Here is a 25,023-nt window from a genome sequence, read left to right as displayed (position 1 = left end):
TAAAGCACAGTGCACTGCCCATTTCTCTTTTCCCTGCCTGGGAAAAGGGATGAAAATCCAAATTCTCTTTACTGGAGAAGGAATGGAGAGAGGAGTGCTCCGTCAGGCACTGCCTTGGCCCCAGCAGGACCTGGGATTTACTCCGTCTCCATGAAGACTTCATTAGCTTCCAGGCTGCCTGCAGCCCTTGTATAAAAAGGGGAGATTATTTTTTTGGCAAAGCCCTAAAATATGGATAGGAAGAATAAGGGATTTATATACCCACCCCTCCTAGGCGTTATCGCACCTAATGTCCATCCCCAGCACATCCCAGACCCAGGGTAACGCTACTGCTCCTACCCTAAAGCAAGGCTGGGTCAATCCCTTTAATTGCTGGGTTACGGTCTTCCTCTTGGAGGTTTATTTTTCCTGGCACTCAGGGATTTTAGGTCGCGCAAGGAATGCTGCATAAAAGATATCTTTCCTATCATGTTTCTAAGAAAGTACCAGTGAACTATAACATTCATGAAAAAAATAAAGTCTCTCTTTAAGCCTTAATGTGAGGTTAGTAGCATTTTAGTCTACATGATGTGTCAGTTTTTAACCCTTAGACTGCGAAGGTAAGAGTACCTTCATGAGAGTACCTAAGAATACTTGACTTAGTTGTTACGTTCACTGGAAGGATGGTCTGGGCCCTAGAAATGGCCTGGACTGTAGTTTAATTCAAAATTAGCTTTCCTTTGACCTATATTTGTCTTTGGGACACAGAAAATTTTGCATTAGCCTTGTAATTTCACAGTTGACACAGGTATAAATATTCTGACCACTACATGGTTATATTTTTTTTATGCAAAGAAAATGTCGTGGTATTACCAAAGGAAATTACTTGTGGTTTCCTTGTCCTCCTGGGACTCGAACCCCATCTCCCTTTAAATGAGGTGTTTTTAATAAACCACAGATTCCTGAGCAGCAAATATACGCGCTGCAGGTGCAGAAATCTGTTTTGCTCTCCTTGCCCCTTGCTTTGCTGTTTGGTCCTGGGCTAACGCTTTTCCACTGAGGCAGAAATGTGGGTTGGTGGCTGCGAGGCTTTGCCCTGGGACGTGTTTGCCCCGAGTGCCGTGCAGGGACCCCTCTCCTCCCAGCACGTGTGGGAAAACAGCCCTTTTGCACCACTGGCCTCGCTAGGGATAGAGCAAGGGCTGTGGTACTTGGTGGCCCTGGGCTCCTGTCCCACGCCAGCCCTGTCCCTTCACCCCCAGGCTGACAAGGGGGATCCAAGGGGGTCCAAGCCCCACTTGGCCTCCATCTACGCCACTCCCCTGGACCGGGATTTCCATAAATTCCCCTCTCTTCCAAAAAGCCCTTTCTTCCATCTCCCTCTATGCCTCCATCTTCCTCCTATCCCTCTATCTCCAATCTCTTCTTCTCCCCATCTTTCCATATCTCTCTCGTGCCTTCATCTTCCATCCCTACATCTCTTCTATATCTCCTGTCTCTCCATCTTTTATACCTCCACCTTCCTCCCACCCATCTTCCCCCCTGCTGTCTGCCTCCGACCTCTGCCTTCCATCCATCCTTCCATCTTCCCATCCCTCCATCTCTCCCCCACCTCTCCATTTCTCCCACCGCTCCGTTTCTCCCATCCCTCCATCTTCCTCCCACCCCTTCAGCGCCCATCCTTCCCATCCCTTCCTTCCCATCCCTCCATCTTCCACCCCTCCGTTTCTCCCATCCCTCCACCTTCCTTCCTTCCTTCCTTCCTGCCTTCCCTCCCTCCCTCCCTCCCTCGCAGCACCGTCTCCCGTCTCTCCCCCCCTCCTTTACCCTGCTCCGTCCCTCCTCCTCCTCCTCCTCCTCCTCCCCCCGGCGCGCCTCCTCCTCCCCCGCCCGGTACCGCATTGCCGTAGTGCGGGGGGGTCGCTGCATTGCGCTGTCGCCGTCAATAGGTGGGCCCCTCCCGGGGAGATAAAGCCGCCGGAGCCCAAGCTGGCAGCCTCTGCCGCCCCGACCGCCGCTCCGGTAAGAGCTCCGGGACCCCCCCGGGCTGCGCCGCGCCGCGCCGCGCCGGGATGGGGCCGCTCCGCAGAGGGGAGGATGGAGGCGGGGGGGCTTTGGAAGGGGAGGGGTGTCCTGCCCCAGGGGCTGTGGGGGGTCAATGCATCCCCCCCCCCGCGCCTTGTGCATGGGGTGGTGCTGCTGCCCCCAGCCCCTGTTGCGGGGGGGGTACCCCAGGCTGTGAGGGAGAGGATGGGGCCGGGCCATTCCTTCATCCCGCAGGTGCTTCTTCCCGCAGGTGGGAAATACCCCGCTCCCCCACCATCCCCCACCCCGCCCTTCCTCCCGCCCCAGCCTTTAGCTCCTTGGAAAAAAAATATACAAAAAAAAAAAAATTAAATCAACACAAATCCCTGGTTCCCGCATCGCCCCCGCATCGCCCACCCGAGGGGCTGGGGGTGCGCACCGGGGAGCGGGACCCGCACCAGGGAGCGGAGCCGGGAAACGGCCAGATCCCGGCTGGATCCCCCGATCAAGGGCAGGGAGGGAGGGGGCAGCCAGGGCTCTGCTGCCCAAGGGGGGCTTCTGGCGGGGGACGTTGCTCCCCGCATGACTGCATCGCTATTAGAGCGGCAAACTCCTCCTGACCTCCTTTACTTTTATGGGCAGGTTTGTAAAATTGGATTTTATTAGACGTCAAATTAAAGCTCCTAATTGTGCCGGGTTTGTGTGGCAGCTGCAGAGCCATGGTAACGCTGGGAGATGCCAGAACAGCTCCCCGGATCTATCAATTTGCCTTTTTCACCCTCCTCCCCCTGTTTCATCCAGATTCATGGCAGCAAAATATAACGAAACCCCCCACACGCACACGCTCACCGCGGGTGCCGCCGAGCTTTGGGCAGCCCCGCTATTTGCAGCCCTGCTCGGGGGGGAGCGGGTGAGGGCTATTTTTGTCCGTCCCATTTTGCGGACACCATGTTGTCACCCGAACCATGCGCAGCTTGGGAGCGGCGAGGGCAGCCCGCAGGGACGGGCACCCATGGCTCCTCCCTGGGCACCCACGACATGGAGGAGATGCCCTCGGGTTTGGAAAGACCGAGAAGGCAGCAGTAGCAACCCTGAGCCGGTGGGAAGGTTTTTTCCGAGGAGGAAGGGCACCTTCGAGGCAGCGATGACGTAGTCCTGGGAACTGGGGGTCTCCAGGACGGCAGTGGAGGGCAAGAAGCCGAATAACACGGCATCTTGCTGAGACTTGGAGGCTGTACGTGGTGGCTAGAAATAGCCCAGCTGGCTCCATCCCAGGGCGGGCAGAGGTGCCAGACGAGGCCGGGCACCCCCGGGGGGGATGGGGCGCGTGGTCCAGCGGGAAGGTGGGGCGAGGGGAGGAGAGCCATCCCCGATGGGGCTGGGAGGGTGCTGTCACGGGGGGGTCTTTTGACATGCCTGCCTCTTTGCCCCGCAGCCTCCCCAAAAACGCAGCCGCGTTCCCGCAGCCCTCCCCACCGCCGCCAGCCCCGCGTAGCCCACCGACATGGGGAAGGAGAAGACGCACATCAACATCGTCGTCATTGGGCATGTGGACTCTGGGAAATCCACCACCACCGGGCACCTCATCTACAAATGCGGGGGCATTGACAAAAGGACCATTGAGAAATTTGAGAAAGAAGCTGCCGAGGTGAGGAGCCCATCCCCCAGCGTGCCCTCCCCCCCCCACACTCCCACCCACAGGGATGCCCCATACGGATGCCCCACAAGTGTGCCATGGGCACTATTCCCTTTTTCCTGGCGCTGCCCTTCTCTTTCTCCCTTTGTTCTCATCTCTTTTTTTTTTTTTTTTTCCCCTCTGTACCCCTGGGTCTTCCTGACTCCTCTGGCCTTGGGAAAATAGGCCATTTGGGCGCTCGCCACCCTCTTCTCCGGAGCTGGGGGACTCCCTGCCGCAGGCTGTTAATGAGGGCAGGGGCACGGCGAGGTCTGCAAGATGGGGTTAGGGTTCTGGAACAAACCATAGTGCTTCAGGGCATGAAATTCCTTCTAAATATAGTGCACAAGGAGGAAAACCTGATAATCCCTCGCTGCCTAGTGCAGGACTCTCTGAATTTCGCTCCGAAGCACCCAGTTCCAGTGCCTGCTGGGGACAAGGTGCAGCATCAGCTGGAGCAATCGTTTGATCCATTTTGTTAAAAAAAAAAAAACCCAAAACCAACCCATTCTCATTTTTCTCAAGCCTATGGCCTGATGTGTAGCTTGACTGGTAGCCTGTAATACGGAAAAGCTGGCGCGACGTATGAGCATTTAGATTAAATCCTTTTGTTCAGCTCTTACAATGGTGACATTCGCAGCAATGCCCCGGCGCGTGCGTTAGCGGGGTGTCCCACAGTACAGCACCCCCCAGCACCTATAACGTGGCAAACACAGAGATTGAAGAGGAAGAAACAGGCTTTGGGGAGGAAAACGTGAATTGGAAGCTCTGGGCAATTAACGATGGTAAATTCTAGAGAGGCGGGCGAGCCGGGAACAGCCTGGCTGTGTTATTGACAGGGCAGATCCGGTCGCTCAGAAGATGGCTTGTCGTCATCGTTCCAGGAATTTTTAATGCAGATATATCCCTCGATTTTATTTATTTATTTATTTTCTGGGCAAGATCCCATATTTCAATGGAGGGGTGGGGTGGGGTGGGTGAAAAAAGAGGTTTGCAGAGCTGTCACTCTGGATTAGACGTTTTTGCTGTCGGTCTGTCTTAACCCTTAGAATTTGCCGGTAGCATCCGAGCTAAACCACTCGTTTTCCCCCCTCGCTGTCAGCCCTTTTTGCCAGCCCTTAAGCCAAGAGCTTCTTCCTTCCTACAAAACGACGGCTCCCCCCTGGATTAAAATGATCGCCGATATCCCTCCGTATATTCCCCCCCCCCCCCCCCCCGGCCCCTTTACCTACGGCTGGGGTATGGCGTGATTAGGTTATTGTCGATGTGATTGCGGCTATTTTAATTGAACAGACACTTTCACTGACTTGCCAGAATACGCGGGGACTGGGAGCTGCTATTAATAGCCTATTGACTGAGCTTCCAGACTCCATTTTCTGATGCAGGGCTGGGGAAGGGTTTTCTTCCATTAGGTGGCATTCACAGGAAATGGAGGCCTGTGTGCACCCAAAAAGCCAACAAAAAACCCCCCCAGGGTCTGATATTCTATTTTATTTTATTTTATTTTTTTTAAGAGGAAAGAGAAAGGATTATTTTTTTTTCTTTTTGACTCGGGGAGGGGGCAGAGGGTAACAGTATCTCTGAAAGAAAAGTTGTTCTATTTAAAAAAAAAAAAAAATCAAAAAAAAAATCAGTAATTGTGGTCTCCAAATAGAAAGCTGTCCCTCCGCTGGGGTTCGATCAAGGAAAATCAGGCTGTTTCTGGCACTGAACAGGGAAGGTATTGTGCAAAGCTAGATAATACCCTGGGTTGGGTTTTTTTTGTTTTTTTTTTTTTTTTTTTTCAACAACAGCTCTGGGTAACTGAATATACCCCGTGAAAGGAGGGAAGCTGTTTGCTAAATAAAGGATCTCATTTGTCTTCAAGTTATGTATGATGCCGAGTTCTGGGGGGGTTCCCACAGCAGATGACCGGCTGTTTGAGTGCACGGTCGCGGGTGCCTGCCATAAGGTGCCGATTTCCACTCGGCTCCCGCGGGAGAGCCGGGGGTCTGCTCCCTGCCTCAGTTTCCCCATCCCGAAGGGAAGGACTAGGCTGCCGATGGGTGAAAGGCTGTGGGATGTGCTGATTGAGCTCCTGCCTGAGAACTGCCCCTTATTAATGCATCGCACAGTATTAATGTGCCATAATATTGCACCGTGGGAAACCCATGGTGTTATCTCCGCCAATTCCCGCAGTAAATGAGCACGCTCTAACGACCCCCTCCCCTTCCCCCTGGCAAGAGAGCGGTTGGATGTGCGTGCTGGAAAGGGATAACCTCTGAGCTCCTGCTCTGCCTCCTCACTAAGCCCGATGCCAGGAGGATGCTGAGGAGCAGAGATTTGATTCTGGATCTTTCCACCCGCCGACTACCCTTCCTGCGGGCGCCAGAGCTCCCAGCTGCCCAGCGGGGATGGGGCATCACCATCTCAACCCGGCATCCCCTCCCAGGAGACGGGGAAGCTTGCCCCTGGCTTTAGGATTTTGCCCGTAATCCTCCGGCGCGAGCTGCAAAGTCATCGCAGCGCTCAGCTGTTACGTAAAGGAGCCGGCACCATTAATTCCTTGTGCTGGCCGGGCATGGGGATGGAGTGCAGGAGCCGGGGGCAAGAGCCGTCCCCGGGCACGGTGATGCTGCGTTAGGCTTCTTGGCGAGGACCGTCACTGAAGCGTTCGCTGCCTGCAATCAGGAAGCGCTTCCCTCTGGACCGGTGATTTATAATTGCCCATAATGAATTTTATGCATTGATACGCCAGGAGGAGCCGCGGTTGCAGAAAACACGGGGATGGATGGATGGATGGATGGATGGATGGATGGGAGCAGGGTATCACAGCCCTGTCCTTGCACAGTGGTTAGAGCCCATTAAATCATCCACAAATGACCTAAATCCCACTTTCCATCTTTAAAAAAAACCAAACACAACAACCTTGCGTCTGAGGCCAGGAGCTGATGATCGATGCCCATTAACCCCTGGGCTCCCCAGACTCCCCCAGCACACAGCCGGGTCAGTAAAGGGTGGTCATCTCCTGCCCCACCTCCACGGTGGCAGGATCCCAGCTCAGACTGGGAGCACCACCTCCGGCCTGGGGGTGGGGGGGAGGAAGTCCCGCTCTCCCTGGGGGCATGACGTCAAAGGACACCAACCCGAAGGAGAAAGAGGTCCAGCAGTGACGTCATGGCTTTAGCAAGGGGGTGTGCTTTATCACAGGACAGAGAGATTTACTGTAGCTGATCTCACCCAGCGTGATTTTCTGCATTACAATGCTGGCTGAGATTTTGGCCATTTGGCAACAACAGTTGGTCTGGCTGCAGCTCCCAGTAGCTTTTCATGTTTGAATTCGCACACTCCGTGGCAAAAATCAATCACGTTTCTATTCTGCTCATAGCAACCATCTCGCATTTCATTTTCTTTTAACCCATTCCCCTCCTACACCCCCATCATGCAGCAGTGCCCTTTCTCATTAACCAGCTGCCTCACAGGTTCACTCAATAGATTAAAATGCAACAATAAGAAGCTTTCCACCATTGAAGTGTGGTTCTCTAGCACCACGGTTTCCCGGCAGCAGTGCAGGACCATGGCATTTCATGGAGGAGACCTCGTGGGTCACTGCCTCCAGCCCCTGCCCATCCAGCCCCACTCACAAACTCACTTCACAGCTCTTCTTCCAGCCTCTCCTCCATCCTGTTAAGGAACGTGTTGAGAACAATATCCCCCTTTACCTATATTTATTATTAAAAAGATCACAGTTGCCATTGAATTTAGGGAATCTTGCCTTCAATGTTTGCAACGTGACCCTCTGCCTATGTGAGCTTGGGATGTGCCCTGGAGGGTGGATTACTGGCACCAGTGCTATTGGCTTGGGTTTCTCACCGGCTCTTGCCTTTGTGTTGGCCAGATGGGGAAGGGGTCCTTCAAATACGCCTGGGTGCTGGACAAGCTGAAGGCTGAGCGTGAGCGTGGCATCACTATTGACATCTCCCTGTGGAAGTTCGAGACCACCAAGTACTACATCACCATCATTGACGCGCCTGGCCACAGGGACTTCATCAAGAACATGATCACCGGGACCTCCCAGGTGAGAAATGGTGGCCAGGGGTTGGGGGGCTGCTGGAGGTGGGAGGGTGAGACTTGCTGACAAGCCCAGGGTCATGTAGGTGCTGTTGGAGTCCTTTTGGAGGTGGGTAGTTGAGACAGCAGACATCAAGGAGTGTTGAGTAGGGTCCACGCAAGAGGCTGGGTAGCACCAGCATGTCATGGTCCTGCACCTCACTGGACATCTGGTAGAAAGGGCCTCCTTGGGCACAAAGAGATGGTTTCTCCACCCCATTTGCCCTACTTGGAGGAGGTGAGGATGAATATGGACCCTCTGGGAAGTGGGATGCTGTGAGCTACAGACCTTTCTGTGAGCATATCTCCACATTATTTTAGCCTCAGCCAACTGAGGTATACAAGAAACTTCCAAGAGTCCCCTAGGTTTTATTGGCTAAAGGAGACTCCTGGATCTTTTATCCTTCCTTTTTCTTGAAACAGCTGTCTTTGTCCCATAAAACACATCACATTACCAAACTCAATGGTCTCCCCTTCCAGCATAGGGTGGTTTCCCCTTGTAGCACTGCAGGACGTTCCTGCATCTCCCTGTGGTTGATGGGTGCTGGATGAGCCTCCCTGCGTGCCCAGCGAGATTCCCGTTGTGATGCCAGTTGCGCTGGGCATGGCTTTCTGTCAAACCTAGGCAGCTTCTGCTGTGGGTTCTGGGTACAGGAGTAATCTGGGGAACAGTTTCCACGGCTGGAGTCTCACCCGTCACCCAAGGAGACTATTTGCAAGACTTCAGTAGGGTTTTAGATAAGGCCTTGGCTGTGCATCCCTGGATGATCAAGGTGAGGTCCTCGTTAGAGTCATGTAACCTGGAGGGACCCATCCTGGCTTCCAGCCCATGTTGCAAAACCATGCACAGTTGGCAGGTCTGAAATAACACAGTTAGGTCAGTTTTGAGGTAGATCAGCAGCGTTATGGGTAGTGCCTGGCAGGGGGTCTGTCCAAGCCATCCTTATTCTGAGTAATGTTCATCTGGGACTTACTCAAAGCTCTCAGGGGTGTCACCAGGAGCAGTGCTCTCTGGGGACAGAAGCAATTCATTAGCTCTCTCCTCCCAGGCTGACTGCGCCGTCCTGATCGTTGCTGCCGGCGTTGGTGAATTTGAAGCCGGCATCTCCAAGAACGGGCAGACTCGTGAGCACGCCCTGCTGGCTTACACCCTGGGGGTGAAGCAGCTCATCGTGGGCATCAACAAGATGGATTCCACAGAGCCCCCGTACAGCGAGAAGCGCTACGACGAGATCGTCAAGGAGGTCAGCGCCTACATCAAGAAGATCGGCTACAACCCAGCCACAGTTCCCTTCGTGCCCATCTCGGGCTGGCATGGAGACAACATGCTGGAGCCCTCTCCCAATGTAAGTGTGTGTTGTGTTAGACTTTTCCCTCCATCCTGACTACCCTGGTCCAGGCTGGAGCTGACCTCCGTGCCCTGAAAACCGCAGGCACGTTTCACGTTCCCGTTGTGCGTAATGGCCCGTGCTGCCAGCATAGACGTGTTTGTCACGTAGCTCTGATTGAGCCAAGGCAGGATGAATGGGCCCACTGTTCACGGGCACGCTGGTTGCTGTACCATGGCCAGGCGCCCCAGCGGCTAAACACGAGCATCTTCAGGAGATGATCTGTACGGCTATGCTTCTGGGATGTGATTTGAGGGTTTCGCATCGTCAGACCCACGGTGACATTAGAGTCATCCGCAGCAACTCCCACTCTCAGCAGGAATATTGTGTGTGGTTTTAGGGCTTTGTTTTCTAAGGCAAATAACATGGTCTGGTTGCAGGCTTGTAACGGCTCTCACCATGCAGCTGAGCTCCCACGTGTTGGGTATTGGGTGTCCTTCCCCATCAGTGCCATGTGCCACTGTGGCAGCCACACCTCCAGCTCCGGTGCTGGCATCTCACTTTTTAAGGTGATTTTTTTTCTTGAGGAGGTACCAGGTTTCCCATGCCAAAATCGTGGTTTCCTGGAGCATCCATTTGGGTTTGGTCTTTCTCCAGTTGGTTTTTACCAGATCTCTCCCTTTGTGCGTCAGTGGTGGGGGTGGTGGGCGCACAAAGTCAGGGTGCTCTGGGTGAGGCCTTGCCATTATTTCATATGACAACATGGAAGAAAGAAGAGCTTGAAGAAGGACGAGAGCTTCTTGGCAGGCAGGCTGCCAATAACAGTTGCTACTCTGATACTCTTTTTTTGGAGGAAAAGCTACCCCAGCTTTAGTCTTCTAAACAAATGGTGGGCCGGAAAGTTCTGGCCAGAGGAAGGTCCCTGTTCTCCTGCTGGCTTCTGGGTGACCTTGAGCAAGTTGCTCAGACCAGAAACGCCCAGCCATCCCTTGTGAAACCAGTGGGAAATTTGATGCTTAAGGGTGCTTTAGGATTTCAGCAGTGGATTACGGGTCAGGGCTCTGTGACGAAGGAGGCGACGTATGAGGATAGCAGCAATTGAGGGAGGTCAACTGAGCAATTGAGATCACGAGCCCAAGCTAGAGGAGCGCTGCGGTGCAAGCTCACACCATCGTGAAACACGTCTCCCAGCCTTGCACGGGAAAGGCAGCTCACTTGGGGCTGGCTTGGACAGGAGGAATTTTTGGGGTGCTTGGGAGATTCCTGTCCCTTGAGGAGCGGAGCTGGGATAAAGGTCAGCCACGGCCATGCCAAACCCAGCCGCATAGTTCCTGGGTGCCTCTAATCAGACAGGCTCCAAATGTCAGCAGCTGCTGGGCCGGGAAGATGATCCCCGACCATTCTCCTATTAATAGGCTGAGGAGGGGAGGCACAGAGCGGGATGGGGCTTGTTGGCCTCCTTCCTCTGGAAGCAAAGCATGTTCTCAGTGTGATGCGCTGCCTGAGAGGAGGCAGGGGCCGGAATAGCTCACCTCTCTGCTGTAGGGAGGCAGCTGGCTCCAGGGCGGGTTCCCAGCCTGGGAATTCCCAATTTCCCAGCCTGAGCTGGGGAATTGGGAAGAAAGCCTGGCCAGAGGTCTGGATCAGCATGAGCTTTGCTGGAGAGGGTGCAGCGTCCTCCCAGTGCTGTGGTCCCCATCCTGCCTTTGCCAGGCTTGGGACAGACTCCTCCTCCCCATATTGCACCACATCTAGGAAAGCTTGAGCAGGAAGCTGGTGTAGATATCTCTCCTCTCGTTCCTCACCCAAAAAAGCTCTGATTTTTTTTTTCACTCACAGTTTCTGGCTGGGTTTCACCAAGGCACAAGGCAGTCAAGTGACTTGTCTGTCTGTCAGGGGACTTATCAGAAAGTGGGGATTAGACCCGTGACGTCCCTGCGGCTCCTGTCACCTCCGGGCGAGAGGAGGTGTGGTGGTACGTCAGGCTGGAGCCAGCTCTGCGTGGGAGGCTCCAGCCCACTGCCCTGTAGCACAGCATCCGCAGGCCAAATGCAAAAAAAAAAAAAAAATTGCATCAAAGTTTGACATTTGAGAGCTTTTTGGCAAACGGGGTTTCACGTGAAGCCAGCTTTCTGCTGCTGCGGCCGACAGACCCGGGCCACTCGATGTGGTTTGAGGGACCTGCACCCCGCGGGATGCTGCAACCCAAACGCAGCCAGTCTGCGGTGCAAGGTCGGGGTGTGTGGGGCGGGTGCGTTGGGATGCTCACGGGCGTTGGGATAAAATCAGAGAAAGGCGACTGCTCCGTAGAACGCACGTGGGGTGCCAAAGAGTTGGAGCTCAGCTGTTGTTCATGGGAGCTTGAGCCTGCAGTTTAACCCGTCTGGCTGGGGGGTTTGGTCGCATCCAATTGGTGGTCACATTCCACATTGGTGGAATTGGAATTGCTCTTTGGGAAGCAGATTTGGGGAATCCATAAGAGAGGTTTTACTTGGGCAGCCCTAGGAGGCAGCACAAACCAGGTTTTGCAGATGCTTCTCACCCTGGGGATGTGCCGAGGTTTGGCAGAGTGGATTTGCTCCCAGAAGGTGTCAAAGGGCGTCTTTATCTGATTCTTGGGATGTCAGAAGTTCTCCGGATAATGCACCAAAAGGAAAAGGGACGTCTCTGACAGCCAGGTGTCACGGGACAGAGGTTGCCATTTCTCCATGTCCCCTGGCCATACAGGGGCAGAGGGACGGGAGCTGCGGGCACACGGTGACTGTCACCCCCAAGACAGAGCCCGTGGGCCGGTGGCCACTGGGTCAGCTGCTGGCACGGGCACCTGCCCGGCGTTTTGGGCTGCGACAGCAGGCTGGGGGGAAGGTCTGACTCATCCTGCGCATCACATGCGGCTCCGTCACCGGCTGGCTGGATTTCTCATTTCGCCGAGCTGTTAGCCCGGCACCGGGGCCGCCTGCGTAGCAATAGCTGCCGTGTCCTGGGAAGGATCCCTCTGCAAAAGTGTCCCCAGGCTCCTCCTGCCACTGTCACCAAGGAAGACAATTGGTGTCAGCTGTGACCCTCTGAAGGAGGCTGGCCTGAACACGCAGGCTGAATTCCCTGGCTGGACCCAGCTTTTCCCCTTGCTCCTTCCCAAAAGCGGTGCAGATCGAAGGATGGGAAACCAGCCGTGTCCTCCAGGGATGGCTGTGAAACCGGGGGCACTATGGGGGTCCCGTTTGACCCCTAGCCCCAGCCCCATGTCCATTGCGCTGTGCCACTGGCATTGGTGCCTGAGGGAAAAGCCACGTCCATAACGTGTGCGATGGAGCTGGGGCACACGGGCAGCGTTTTACGTCTGAGTGGGAAAATATTGTCTAAACCTCTCTATGCAGAGGAAGGGGGAAAGACCTTGCAGACTGAGCTCTGTTTGTTGTATCAGGGCTGTTTCAGACCCAGGACTGAATTTTTCTTGCTGGCAAGCCCTACAGACGTGCACCATCACCCCAGGAAGGCCCTGTGTTCCCTGCATCAAACCGTGGCCTCTGCTGAGCACGTTTTCCTACCTCTCTGCCTCTTTTCTGGCCAATCTTAGCTTCAAGGGTCCAATTTAGGGCAGGAGCAGAGGTGAAAAACAACCCTGCCCCTTTGCAGCCCTAGTGCAAGCCCCAGGTTTCCAGCATCCTCCCAAGCCAGGGTTCAAAAACTAAACCCTGTGGGGGGGTGGTGGCAGGAGTGAGCAGGGAGAAGGGTCTTTCTGGGGCTCACCTTGAAGAAACTCAGTTCCCAGGACTGAAGGTTGAACGCTTTGTAGCTAGGACTTGGCTGGAGACCCTGTAGTCCCTGTGCCATCATCACTGGAGGGCAGGATCCAGGAAGCTGGCATAGGAAGGCAACATGCATAGGTTGGTGTTGGGAATGGAGACAGTGAGTTTGATGGATTTAACCACTTCCATCCTTTTTTTCTCATGTTAATGCATGTTTTGCAATTTTCTAAGAGAGAGGAGGGAGATTGAGCAAGGGGGTACAGATAAGCCTGCAGGGATGGTGAAGCAAAAAGAGCTCCCCAGTCCCCAGGAAAAGCCAGGACGTGGTTGGACTGACTCCATGAAGGTTGTCCTGATGGGACGTCTCTCTGGGCTCGCCTCTGAGGACGGGCACACTCAGTGCATGTTGTTGCTGCTCTGTTTCCAGATGCCTTGGTTCAAAGGCTGGAAGGTGGAGCGCAAGGAAGGCAACGCCAGCGGGGTGTCCCTCTTGGAGGCCCTGGACACCATCCTGCCCCCGACCCGCCCCACAGATAAACCCCTGCGCCTGCCCCTCCAGGATGTCTACAAGATCGGAGGTGAGCAAAAGCCTTGCCGCTTTCCCTCTTCCCTCTGCTTTAACCGGAGTCTTCATTCCGTGGGAATTTGGGAATGACATTTCCAGGTATTGTGAAACTGGAGGGACTGGACTCAAACTTGAGATGATGTTGGGGAGAAGGGTGGTAGCTCCAGGGGAAAGACCTTGTTTGAGACTGGACTATCTGGGGTTGGAGGGTGACTTGTCCGAAGGTGCCCAGGGAGTGGAGGGGAGCAGCAGGTTTGTGAGCTCTCCCCAGGGTACACACGACACCAAAAAGGCTGCAAATCTGGGAGTCCCAGAGGTCACGGCTGGTGGGGCAAGATGGAGGCAGCAAAAACGTGCTGGAGCCTGGATGAGGGACAGGGCCAGCGGGGAGGGCCACCGGTGAGGCTGGTGTGTGGCAGCTTGGCCGCGCTCTGGCCATGCTTCCCAAATGCTGGTGTCCATCACCGGCACCTCCGTCTGCCCAGCCGGACTGTGGCACCAGCCATGTAGGGAGTGCATTGGTCGGCGCGTCTCCCTTTCCCTCTGGAGCGGTGATGGGGACACTTTCCGGAGCTATAAATATCCCGTGAGCTCTCTGACCTGCTGGCAGCAGTGGGCAGCCCTGCTGACTCTCCCGGCTGCCGGATCAGGCAGAAACAGCCATTTCCAGCCCTTTTCCACATTTTTCCAAGAACGCGTGCACTACAGAAACCAGGCAGGGATTGAACATGGGGTTTAGCAGGCTTTTCAATGCAGTCTTTTCTTTGCAATGGAGACAAAAGGTGGTGAGCAGGTCTGTGTCCTACCTCAGCTGGGGCAAAGAGATATGGTGTTACCAAGAGGCAGGTCCTTAGAGAGCAGAGACACCGTGGGAAGGAGGGACGTGGAGGCAGCAGGGTGGATGTGGAGGAGTGGATGGGTCCAGCCAACCTCCCCAACCCCTTTTTGAGGTTGTTTCTCTTAATACTTCTTCACCTGACTCCAAAGGTGAGTTTTCCTGCAGTCTTCTGATGACACAGGGTGTAAAATGTCCCCTTCATTTAATTAGCTGCCCTCATTCCCTGGCACAGCTGGGCCTCGTCCCGTGCTGATGGTGTGGCCATCAGGGATGTGGAGCGTGTTGTTGCACATACTGTGCTGTGCCCAGACCTCCATGCAGGAGATGCCACAGCTGCTACAAAGGAAGAGCTTTCAGGGCACATGGATTGCTCATGGCTTTCTGATGATGGTGTTACTCCTTTTTTACAAAACATTGGGTAGAAAGGACGGACTCATGGTATCTTTGAAGATCCTAATGTTGATCTTGCAGCTAAAAACTGGTTTTTTGGGGGCAAGGAGCAAACTTAGTCTTTGGTGAAAGCCACTGGAGATATCTTGCTTTTGCTGCAGCCAGGCTCTGGCTCAGGGATATGCCAAGGAGGTTACATTTTGGTCTGCTCTGTCCCTGTCTCCGCAGGGATCGGCACAGTCCCCGTGGGCCGGGTGGAGACCGGCATCCTGCGGCCTGGCATGGTGGTCACCTTTGCGCCTGTGAACATCACCACTGAGGTGAAGTCTGTGGAGATGCACCACGAGGCCCTGAGCGAGGCGCTGCCTGGGGACAACGTTGGCTTCAATGTGAAGAACGTCTCCGTCAAGGACATCCGCCGCGGGAATGTCTGTGGGGACAGCAAGTCGGACCCGCCGCAGGAGGCAGCTCAGTTCACATCTCAGGTCAGCAGAGCTGGTGGTGCCACCATGCACAGTTTGACACCATTATCCAGCTCCCAGCCTTGCCCTGACACCGCTCTGTCCCCCAGGTGATCATCCTGAACCACCCCGGCCAGATCAGTGCCGGCTACTCGCCCGTCATCGACTGCCACACCGCACACATCGCCTGCAAGTTTGCCGAGCTGAAGGAGAAGATCGACCGGCGCTCTGGCAAGAAGCTGGAGGACAACCCCAAGTCCCTGAAATCGGGTGACGCAGCCATCGTGGAGATGATCCCTGGCAAGCCGATGTGTGTGGAGAGCTTCTCCCAGTACCCACCCCTTGGTAAGGGAACGGCTCTTTGGAGGTCTCCTGTGGAGGAGCATGAAGGCTCTTTGGGTGTAGCACACACCAGATGTGCTAAGCCTCTCCCAGTATCCCCCACCAGTTAGACTGGGGAGGGAGCTGAGGATGTTTTATTGCTCCCCCCTGTGCTGGGGGTGCAAAACTGATGCATAAACTGTTTTAGGGCTGGTGGGGTGGGAGGGACTCTCTCCTGAGCTGGGTTTCCAAAGGCAAGGCTGGGGTTTCCCTCTGGGACTAACAGGACCTTGCCCTCAAGGTTACTAAACCCTGATAATTTCTGAATGCAGAAAGATTTTTCAGCTTCCCCATCTCTGCCCTAAAACACAACCGGTCAGGAGAAGAAAGAGAGAAGTTTGCTCACTAGAGGTCACCTTTTAAGGCAGGGAAGTGCGATGCTTTCCTTGGATGACTTTGCACATCTGGAAGCTTTAGCAATGCTGGGAGCTTGCAGAGAGCAGATGTGATTTAAGTTTAATAAATAGATATTTAAACAGAGAGGAGCACCAGGGCCAGCTTGGTGGTCAGAGCAAGGGTTGATGGCTCAGAGCTTGCTCCTGCAGGAACCTGCTCCAAGGACAGGGGTAACGCATGGCACCACGAGTGGTGGGTGTAGATCCCACCGTCACCCACCCACAAGAGCTCAGCCTTAGGGAAGGCAAGGTGGCCACGTTTCACTCATGTCCCACCACTCTCCATCCCACAGGCCGCTTCGCTGTCCGTGACATGCGGCAGACCGTGGCCGTGGGCGTCATCAAGAACGTGGAGAAGAAAAGCGGTGGGGCTGGTAAAGTCACCAAGTCTGCCCAGAAGGCCCAGAAGGCTGGCAAATGAATCGTGGGCTCCCAGTGCATCGCGCAGAAACCATCCCTGACACCAGGACGCTGCCACCGTCTCCCCCGGGCGCATGTGTGCACATCAGCTTGTAAGAGTTTATATGTCAACGACTGGATGCTCACCATTAAGGTCCAGTGGAAATTCTTTAAAAGGAAAAGCATGTTCCAGCGTTTGTGAGGCTTCATGTTAATTTTACCAATAAAACTGGTACAACATCCACAGTGGAAAAAAAAAACCCAAACAAAAAAAAAAATCAAAACAAACCAACCAACCCAAAAGGTGTGGAGCTCTGTGTGTGCGTCTGTCCTTGGGAGGGGCTGGTTTTGATGGGTTTCGTGTGCTCCCACATAGAGCAGATGGTGGGGATGGGCACAGACAGGGCTGGGATGGAAATTTGGAGGGAGGAGGAGAGTTGGGAACACGTATTCAGGGTGTCACCCAGTGCCCAGCCCTTCCCCAGGTCTCCCTCCTTGAGTGATGCAGGTGTCTGGGCTGATTCCGTTCCTCCGGCCTAAAGCAGGAGCTGCTCTTACAGCAGTTTTGGTATTCTCCTTAACCTGCTCAACCCTCTAATATCAATTACCAGGGCCTTTATTATAATTTTTTTCCATACAAAATAAGCTTAAGTTAACCTCCTACAGTTATGCCATTTAAAGAAAACGAATAGCATACCCCATGCCTCCTGGAAGGGCTGGCAGCATTGCTTTTATTCCCATCATTCTGGGAGAAGTGGCAAGTGGGAGGTGTCCCTGCCCAGGGCAGGGGGGTTGGAACTAGGTGATCTTTAAGGTCCCTTCCAACACAAACCATTCCGTGATTCTCTGTACTCACTTCTTTGCCTCACACACGGTGGATCCTCAAGCCCTTTCCAAACAACACGGCGGGAGTGTTTCTCCCTGATTAAAGCCATGTGCTGGAGCCCAGATGTAACTCAGGATTCCTAAGAAACCCCAAAACTCATGGTCTTCACACAGGATGGTGCCTTGGCTCCCATTGCAAACTTGCAGCCCCGGTGAGGTCTTTGCCTCTCCTCACTCCACCCAGTAGCAGCTGTCCCAATCCAAAGGGTTGTGGTTGCCCGAGTGGTTAGGAATGACCAAAATGCGACAGCCAGAGGCTTGGAGGAGGAAAGGGTGGGAGCACCGAGCGCGGGGAGGAGCAGGAGGTGGTACGGCGGGGCAGGGAGAGGGAGGGAGGAGGTGTGAGAATGCAGCTCCCACCCCACCACAGTGCTCCAGGGACATTTCCAAGGGACATTCGCCCCCTGAAGGTGGGGTTAGCAGCGTGCTGGGGCATCCTGAGGGTCTCTGTGCTCATCACTCGCCTTTTAGGAGAAGCCACAGCGCTGGGAGCGGATGCCATGCACAGGCTTTGTGAAGGACGGCATCGTGCAAGGTCCTTCCCAGAAGAGCTCCAGAGGCACAACTATCATTACTGTTTGTGTTGCAGGAGCCCTTAATGATCCTAATTAACATCTGTCGATCTGCAACACTAAGTTCCCCCAGGCAGAGCCTCAAGGAGCAGACGACAAGCTGAATTAGAGAGTCCTTCATGAAGCCACCACCGCCTGCTCCTCCGACACTGTCCCCATCCCATGTCCGGGTCTGACAGCAGACAGACACACGTGAACTCACTGAGACACGTTCCCCAAAACTCTGTGCACGGGCCGCTGAGGCTCCTCGCCCCTCTCCACACCCCCAGCAGCCACCAGCTTCATCTGCAGAAATGGATTTGATGCCCAAGGTCTTTGTAGTATTTGGGCTTTATGAAGCGCCGTGTCCTTGGCATGCCACAAATTGGAAGGGGACGTGGGGATCCCTCCAGGCACAGTGCGACCGTGGAAGAAGGCTGTTTTCCCACTGCCAGTTTAATCTCCTCTTCCAGCTCCTCCTGCATGTCCCAGCTCCTGAGGCACGTTGTCCTTGAGCCAGCACAGCGGACTTGCGCCCCTTCCTGGGTATTTCCAAGCAGGGCAGGAGAACACCATCACAAGCATGTTTTTCCTCTGTCCTTAAAAGCAGCAGGAACATGAACTCTAGTGGGAACGTCCCTCCTACGCTGGGCAGGAACCTCCAGCTCTCTGGTCCCCAGTGGAAGCCAGTCCCTGGCACAGCAGGAGCGGGGACAGCCTTGGCGTCAGGTCAGAGAAGAGCAGGAGCAAAGTCTGCACCTGGTCCTCTGTAGCTATTTTAAAAGCAAAACCAAGTTTGACAAAACCACAGCTACGTTTCCATAGAAATATGCCAGGGGAGCTGTGAAAGACGCCCTGGGAGCGATGCGCAAGTGGTGCGGTAATTAACGGTGTAGCTGCAGAAAAGGGAGAATATAAACCCCAGCGGATTTAACTCAAACCTGCTCACAGCTCACAGCAGGTCCAAATTTTCAGCCTGATTTCAGCGCAGTCAGAACCCCAGGTAATCTGCAGGGTCAGAAAGAAGAGACAGGGCCTGAAGTGAGATGTCTGCAGCAGCATCCTCTGTTTGGGGCAGGCTCTGTAGAGAGAGAGATTTAGCAGAAATATTCTATTTTAAACCCACTTCAAAGCATGAGGTTCAAAAAAAGAAAATGAAGTGTGCTGATTTTCCGGGGATCGCAAATCAAATGAAGCCATGACCTGCTTCCACCCAGACCTGGGGTTTGAAGACTCATTGTGGATCTGGGTTTTGGGACCGGAACGTTGACCAATGTGCAAATCATCACCTGACCCCACAGGGCTTGCAGGCGCACTGGGGGACAGTGCTTTGTTTGGCAAGGGTGACCCATTTTGGGGTTCTACCAAAATTACGAGCAACCCAGCATCACCCTGAACTGGGCCACAGATGGCTTTTGGCAAACACTGCGGCGAACTCGAGTTGATTCGAGAGCCATCATCACCCTGTGAGAGCAGGTGGGTGTTGTGTGGCCCGTGGCAGGTGATATATAGGGCTGTGCTGCTGAGATGCATTTTAAAACACTGACTTCTCCTCCAATTCCTCCCCGCCACGGCCAGGGACCTCACAACTGAGAACTCAGAGGCATTTTTTCCTTCACCAAAAGCAACTTTAGATTATTTTGGAGGCATTTTTCATCACTCTCTTCCCTGCAGCCGCCTCGGTGGATGCTTCCCTTCCGTAGCGGTCTCAGCGATGCCATCTCGTGGAAACAGGGACAAAGTCCTCCTGGAGCAGCTGCCAAGGAGAGGAGGAACCCCAGCCCCACGTCCCACCTCTGCAAAGCTGGGCCCTGGCAGGCAGCGCGTCCGTAAGCGAAGGAAAGGGTACAGCCTGGGGAGCTGCAAAGTGCTTATTGGCATTTCTTTGGGGACCGGAGTTTGCAAATGGGATTGTATTACCGGAAAATTTAAAGCTCTTGGGGGAAAATTACTAGAGGTTGTAGGAAAGTCAAAAGGCTTCAGGGCTGGCTCTCCTGTACTGCTGCGGATCAGCTCGTCAAGAGGGTGTTTGAATGGACCTGGAAGAAGAGGGAAGGAGATGGAGGTGCAGGGGGAGCTGGACGTGGACCAGCATCCAGTTTCCAAAAGGGACGTCATCTCCACGATGCAAGCATGCCCCGCGTACAGTGTAGCACTGATTCCTCGTTTGGGCTTTCCTGACGGAGATGGGAAGAGCCAAAAAAAGGACCATCTTCCAAGGCACGGGTGGACACCTCTTCCCATTCCCAGCCTGGTGCTGGCTGCTCTCATGGCACCCACTGGAAAAGGAGGAATGAGTAACTTCTCCTTTCCCACCTCTACCCCACGGGCCTCGTGTCTGGCTGTGCGCTGTTAATAATTTAAGGTAAGTTTCCTTAATCCACCGGAGCTGATTGGCCGACTCAGCAGGCACTTTGGGCTGCTCTAAAAAATTTATAAGGTTTTTGCAAGACTGCAAGTGGAACCCGTGCTGCAGATGCTGAGCTGGGCGAACTTGAGCCGCCCGCTGCCCTTCTGCGCTTGGAAGCGAGTTAAAGCCTCAGCCGCAGCCCCTTGTCCGCCTGGGCACGTCCCAGCAGAAACCCAGCATGGGCAGCATGTCACTAGGCCAGTGTGGAGCATTGCGTGGCAGCTTGGACGCGTGAGAAAGCCTCTCCGGTTGAGGCAGCTCCTTTCCCATTGCTCCTTTCATCTGTCACCAGCCTCCCAGTATGTTTTCCTGAACCTCAACCCCACACGGGCAGTGAGGTTCTGCCTGTCTCGTGTTGACTCAAAAGCCTTGATGGCATCTGGAGTATTTCAATGGCATCTGAAAACTCACCCCAACTATGGGGGAAGACCAAGCGGAGATCTCCTGACCTTCCATCCCATTCCTGCTACCTTGGAAGCAGATGGCACCAACTGCCAGGGGGCCAAGGTACACTCCAGCCCTCTGAACACCAGCATCGCCAGAGGATATCACCCATGTGGGTCCTGCCGTCGCCTGCTGGTGATGGAGATGCTGAATCATCTATGCCAGAGGTGAGAATGACGCACATGCAGCACGAAGCCCATGACAATGCGACCTCGGAAAGTGAGTTCATCGCTGACCAACACCTTTGCCTGGGGAGCTGTGTCCAACAGCAGCCTCTTGCCTTCTCCTTGGGCAGTTTCCCAGTTTCCCTGGGAAACAGATGATGGGTAAGACCAGAAGAGTGGAAAAAAGGCTGATCAGGGCAGAGAAGAACCTCCCACGCCGGGGTGGGTCTCGTCTCTCCATCCTGCTTCCACCATGCCCCCTTCACAAAGCGCATCAGCCACCCTTGGCCAAATCCTGCCCTGGAGAGGCACAAATTCAGGGAGGGGGGCAGCAAGCCAGGCCCTCCCCCAGCATTTTGTAACATGTCAAGGACTAAACCTGGGAGGTTTTTTACTCATTTCCTTTAAGCACCTCCCTCAGCATCCCCCTATTTGAGATACCCGTTTTTGGTGTGAGCCTGAGGTGCGTTCGCAGCCCGGGGAGCCCAAAGCAGCAGCTCCGGCCAGGGCGATGCACCGTGCCCCATCCTCCTCACCCCTGGGCAAAGATATTGCTGATCTGATGGAGAAACCCGAGCTGTAACACGGCCCAGGGCCAAGATCCCGGCCAGACACCCACTCCTGCCGCCAAGCAAGTGCTCTGGTATCTTGGATGTTTTACGTAGAGGTACTGCAGCATCTTCAAATAATTCATTTCAGCTCCGTTCACAACCACTCCTTCCATGTGTCAGGCTGCCCGCAAATTTAGGGTGGCCTGGTTTTGCCTAGTCTAAATGATTTCTAATCACCCCCTGTCTGGCACTATTTTCATGCCTTATATCTGCTAAATGCTTTTTGCAGTCCCGGCCAGCCGCAGCGAATGCCTGCCCGCCAAGCACTTAGGAATGATGAGTCTGGAAGCGGCCGGCCTTTGGGATGGGGCTGCAAGAAGGGGAAAGAGGGCAGGATGATCCCCAAATCTCCTCTGTGGGGAGCTGATGGGGTGAGAGCAGCTACTTAGTGAAAGTTGCATGCTTCTGAGCCTGTGTTTTGGTGTGGAGTGGGAGTACGGGGCGGAGGGTGCGTTGCCTGTGCCAGCCCCTGCCACTGCTCACACATCAGCGTGATGGGACGCTCCTCTCCGATGCGTTCCAGCTCCAAGGACACAGCGTGGACTTCTCCCCTGGCGCCGACCTGAAGGAGCGCGGGGATGAGGGAGGGCAGCCCGTGCCAGGCGGGAGGCAGCTGTGATTAACGGAGCTGCGCCGGCGTCTTGGATTCTCTGAGCGGTTCCCATTAGAGCCATTGCTGCGAGGGAAGCGTGTCGCTGCAGGTCGATATGCTTTGGTGCCTCAGGACATCTCCGGCCACAGATCTCCATGGGGACCATGGGAAATATGCGGGAGAAGGGGGACAGGGAGGGGTGGCTGTGGCTGACCACATCTTCAGGTGGAGGTGAAGTCCCTCTTGAAGGGTGGCCTGGGCAGCTGAGCCGTTGCCAGCCCAGGCTACAAACACATCTCCTTTTTAAAACCACCCTCCCCTGCTTCTCCCACTGTCTGCACACACAGGAGAGCACGTGGAGATGCTGGATGAGATGTTTTGCATGTGCAGCCAGAGCATCCGGACGCCCAGAGGACAGGAACAGCCTTTGGACCACTACGCGCCAAGACCAAGTTGCAAGAACAAAACAGGGGCTGCATGAAAATAAGGCTGGAAGTGAGGAAATGTCGTCCTGCAGACACAGCATCAGCTTCGCCCGAGGGAACCTGCCCCTCCGCCTTGGTCCTGCCTGCCTTGTAGAGTACCCAGGCACCGAGATGTTTAGCAGAAACTCTCTGCCCCTCCCACGGGATCTAAAAAGAGCCCAAAAAGAAGCAGTTTCACAAGCAGCAGAACCAGGGGGCTGCAGTTTCCCAGGGATTTGTGTTTTGAAAAGTCAGGGGTGGGTTCTCTGATGTCCAATACACAGCATCACCGTCTCCCTCAGGGGGGAGACTTCACGGTTTCTGTCCTCTCTCTGATCACACCATTTCACTTGCAGCACTCTGAAGTGTCCCCCCTACCTTTAACGAACTAAGACAAAAATTGCCCATAAGCTCTGCAGTTATTAAAAAAGAGAAGAGAGAGGCAGATGCACGTACACCAGCTTTCCTAAGGACCTCAGGTTAAAGATAAATAAATCATAAACCCCTGTCCCTTCATGTTCTCTTGATTTCCCAGGCTGAAAGACTGAAGCAAGCCTGCAGCAAAAGCTCATGGTGCAGAGAAACTATGAATTTAGTTACTTCAAGAATTTTTCTTTGTGTGTGACACATCGTATGTTGCGGCAGAGGCAGGAGCATGGAGACAGCCAGGTCTGCCTGGCACTTTCCCAACAGAATACTTGCCTTTTTTTTTTTTTTAACCCCATACACTACACCCCATTTCCCTTCTCTTCTCCAAGGGGTAACACCCCCCAGCTGTCACTGGGGCAAGATGGGCTTATCTCCCCAAGGCCTGTAACACCCCAACAGAAACCACTTCCTATCCTATTCCCCAAACCCCCTTCTGTCCTCACAGTAGCCCTCCAAGGTAGGGTGGAGCCCAGCTCTGGAATATCCCTCCCTCCTAACCCAGGACACCTGGGACCATTTGGAGCCTATTTATATTAGTTGGCTTCCCCCCCACCTCCTTCCCTCAAGAGTAGAAGAAAGCGGAGCAATCCTGCGTGCTCCTGCACGATTCATCTCTCAGATAAGATGTGTCAGAGTTGTTAGCTATTTCAGTATGGGCTCTTTCTTTCTGGTGACAACCTCCAGTCCCTAAATATTCGTGCAGGTTTCAATTCAGCATTGAAGTTGGTGGGAGGCAGGTGCTTGAATGGGAACAAAGCACCTAAAGGGTTTTGTGGGACTGGGCCCCAGCAAGGATGCAGTTATGGTCCTGGGAGGTGCTTCGCTAGGAGAAGAGTCATTCCTGAGACCTGGCAAGGCTGGAAGAGCTCCCACGCAAAACCAGGTTGGTTTTATTCCTATAAAGCTGTATGTTGTAAGATGGAGAAACTGGAAGGGGGTTGCTGATGGGAAGTCTTCTAAGTCACTCCATGTCCCTGAGGGGTCACCCACAAGGAGCCTGTGGTGGCCCCAGGGTTGGGGGGAGGAGGTCCTGGAGCAGCCTTGTCTTGGGAAATGAGGTCTAAGAGCACAGAGGTGATTGGAGTCATGTGGCTTTGGTCCTTGCGGGTGCAGGAGGAAGCAGAAGCCCAAGGAGGTCAGGAGGAAGAACGTGAGTGCTGGGAGATGTGAGGAATGACTAAGAGAGCTAAATTTACAGAGTCTGGGAAAAGGAAGGCTCAGGGGCAACATGGTCACAGGCTAAAAATACCTTCAAGGTAACAATATAAATGAAGAAAGGGAATTGCATGTGGTCTCAAAGGAGGCTAGGGCAAAGACAGAGCTGGAGGCTAATGAAGGAAGCGCATCATGTAGAGATGGGGAAGGAGTCCTGATCAGTGGGGAATTTGCCAGGGGAAGGGGCTGAGAGGGGCAGGAGCAGGGTGACCACAAGGCGCTAAGGGAAATGGCCCGGGCACCAGTCCCCATGCGACCAAGATGCTTATTTTCATATTTCTGGGCAGTCTGAGTGTAACCCAGTCTAATTCAATAGAATCCACCCTAACTTTGCTTTTCCCCATTGCTTCTCCTTTCAAGTGCCCAATTGAGTAGATGTTCCTTCCAGTAACTGTTTTTTTTACAGTTAGGCCTACAAAGCACAAATGAATATTTAGATGTCAGCAATTTTAATCACTCTTAGAAAGGAGAAACATAAGCTTTCTAGTTGAGAAAGAAGTACGTGTGTGTCTTCCTTCCAGGTTAATTCAGTGCAACTCAGGGAGATTTCTGTTTGTGCACTCGGATGCTTCCAGCTGGAGCTCAAGCCAATCTCATACGGCACGATATGTCCTGGGTTTTGCTGGAGCAGCCTCCGACGAGGTAGGTGCTGTCTAAGAACAGGAGAGGAAGATGGATGGTGGCACAGAAATTTTGCATCCAGTAAACATAAAATAAGTAGCTCTGTCAGCACCAGGAGGATGAAAGTCTGGCTTTTTATCAGTGTGTTAGTCACAAATTCAGATTGAAGCGTTTTAGTGGCTGGAAGGGGTGGTGTCCTCTTGGGCACCTTCTCTGGCATCTGATAAAGATGAGATCACACTTCGGGATCCCCTTTGGAGGGGGAAGGAGGTGGCATTAGGAAGACTCTGCCTCTCTCTGGGTTTCTTGTTTTCATGAAAATTGACACAAATGCAATTAGCCTTGAGGCTGTCAGATTTGATT

The 25,023-nt window shown here is 53.9% G+C and overlaps 1 protein-coding gene across 1 annotated transcript; it reads left to right on the top strand.

Annotated features, from left to right (window-relative positions):
- The first annotated feature begins 1,842 nt into the window (after positions 1-1,842).
- Positions 1,843-16,577, top strand: EEF1A2 (eukaryotic translation elongation factor 1 alpha 2). The gene is made up of 8 exons (XM_063350066.1): positions 1,843-2,001; positions 3,440-3,652; positions 7,557-7,736; positions 8,818-9,114; positions 13,273-13,423; positions 14,867-15,123; positions 15,210-15,444; positions 16,169-16,577. Exons 2-8 carry the CDS (start codon positions 3,509-3,511, stop codon positions 16,294-16,296), a joined length of 1,392 nt encoding a protein of 463 aa, XP_063206136.1. The 5' UTR covers positions 1,843-2,001; positions 3,440-3,508; the 3' UTR covers positions 16,297-16,577.
- Positions 16,578-25,023: the final 8,446 nt, after the last annotated feature.

Source organism: Chroicocephalus ridibundus, chromosome 12 (assembly GCF_963924245.1).
Source record: "Chroicocephalus ridibundus chromosome 12, bChrRid1.1, whole genome shotgun sequence".
Classification (NCBI taxonomy): domain Eukaryota; kingdom Metazoa; phylum Chordata; class Aves; order Charadriiformes; family Laridae; genus Chroicocephalus; species Chroicocephalus ridibundus.
The sequence above is the reverse complement of the archived record's forward strand: the minus strand, read 5'-3'. Positions and strand labels throughout refer to the sequence as shown.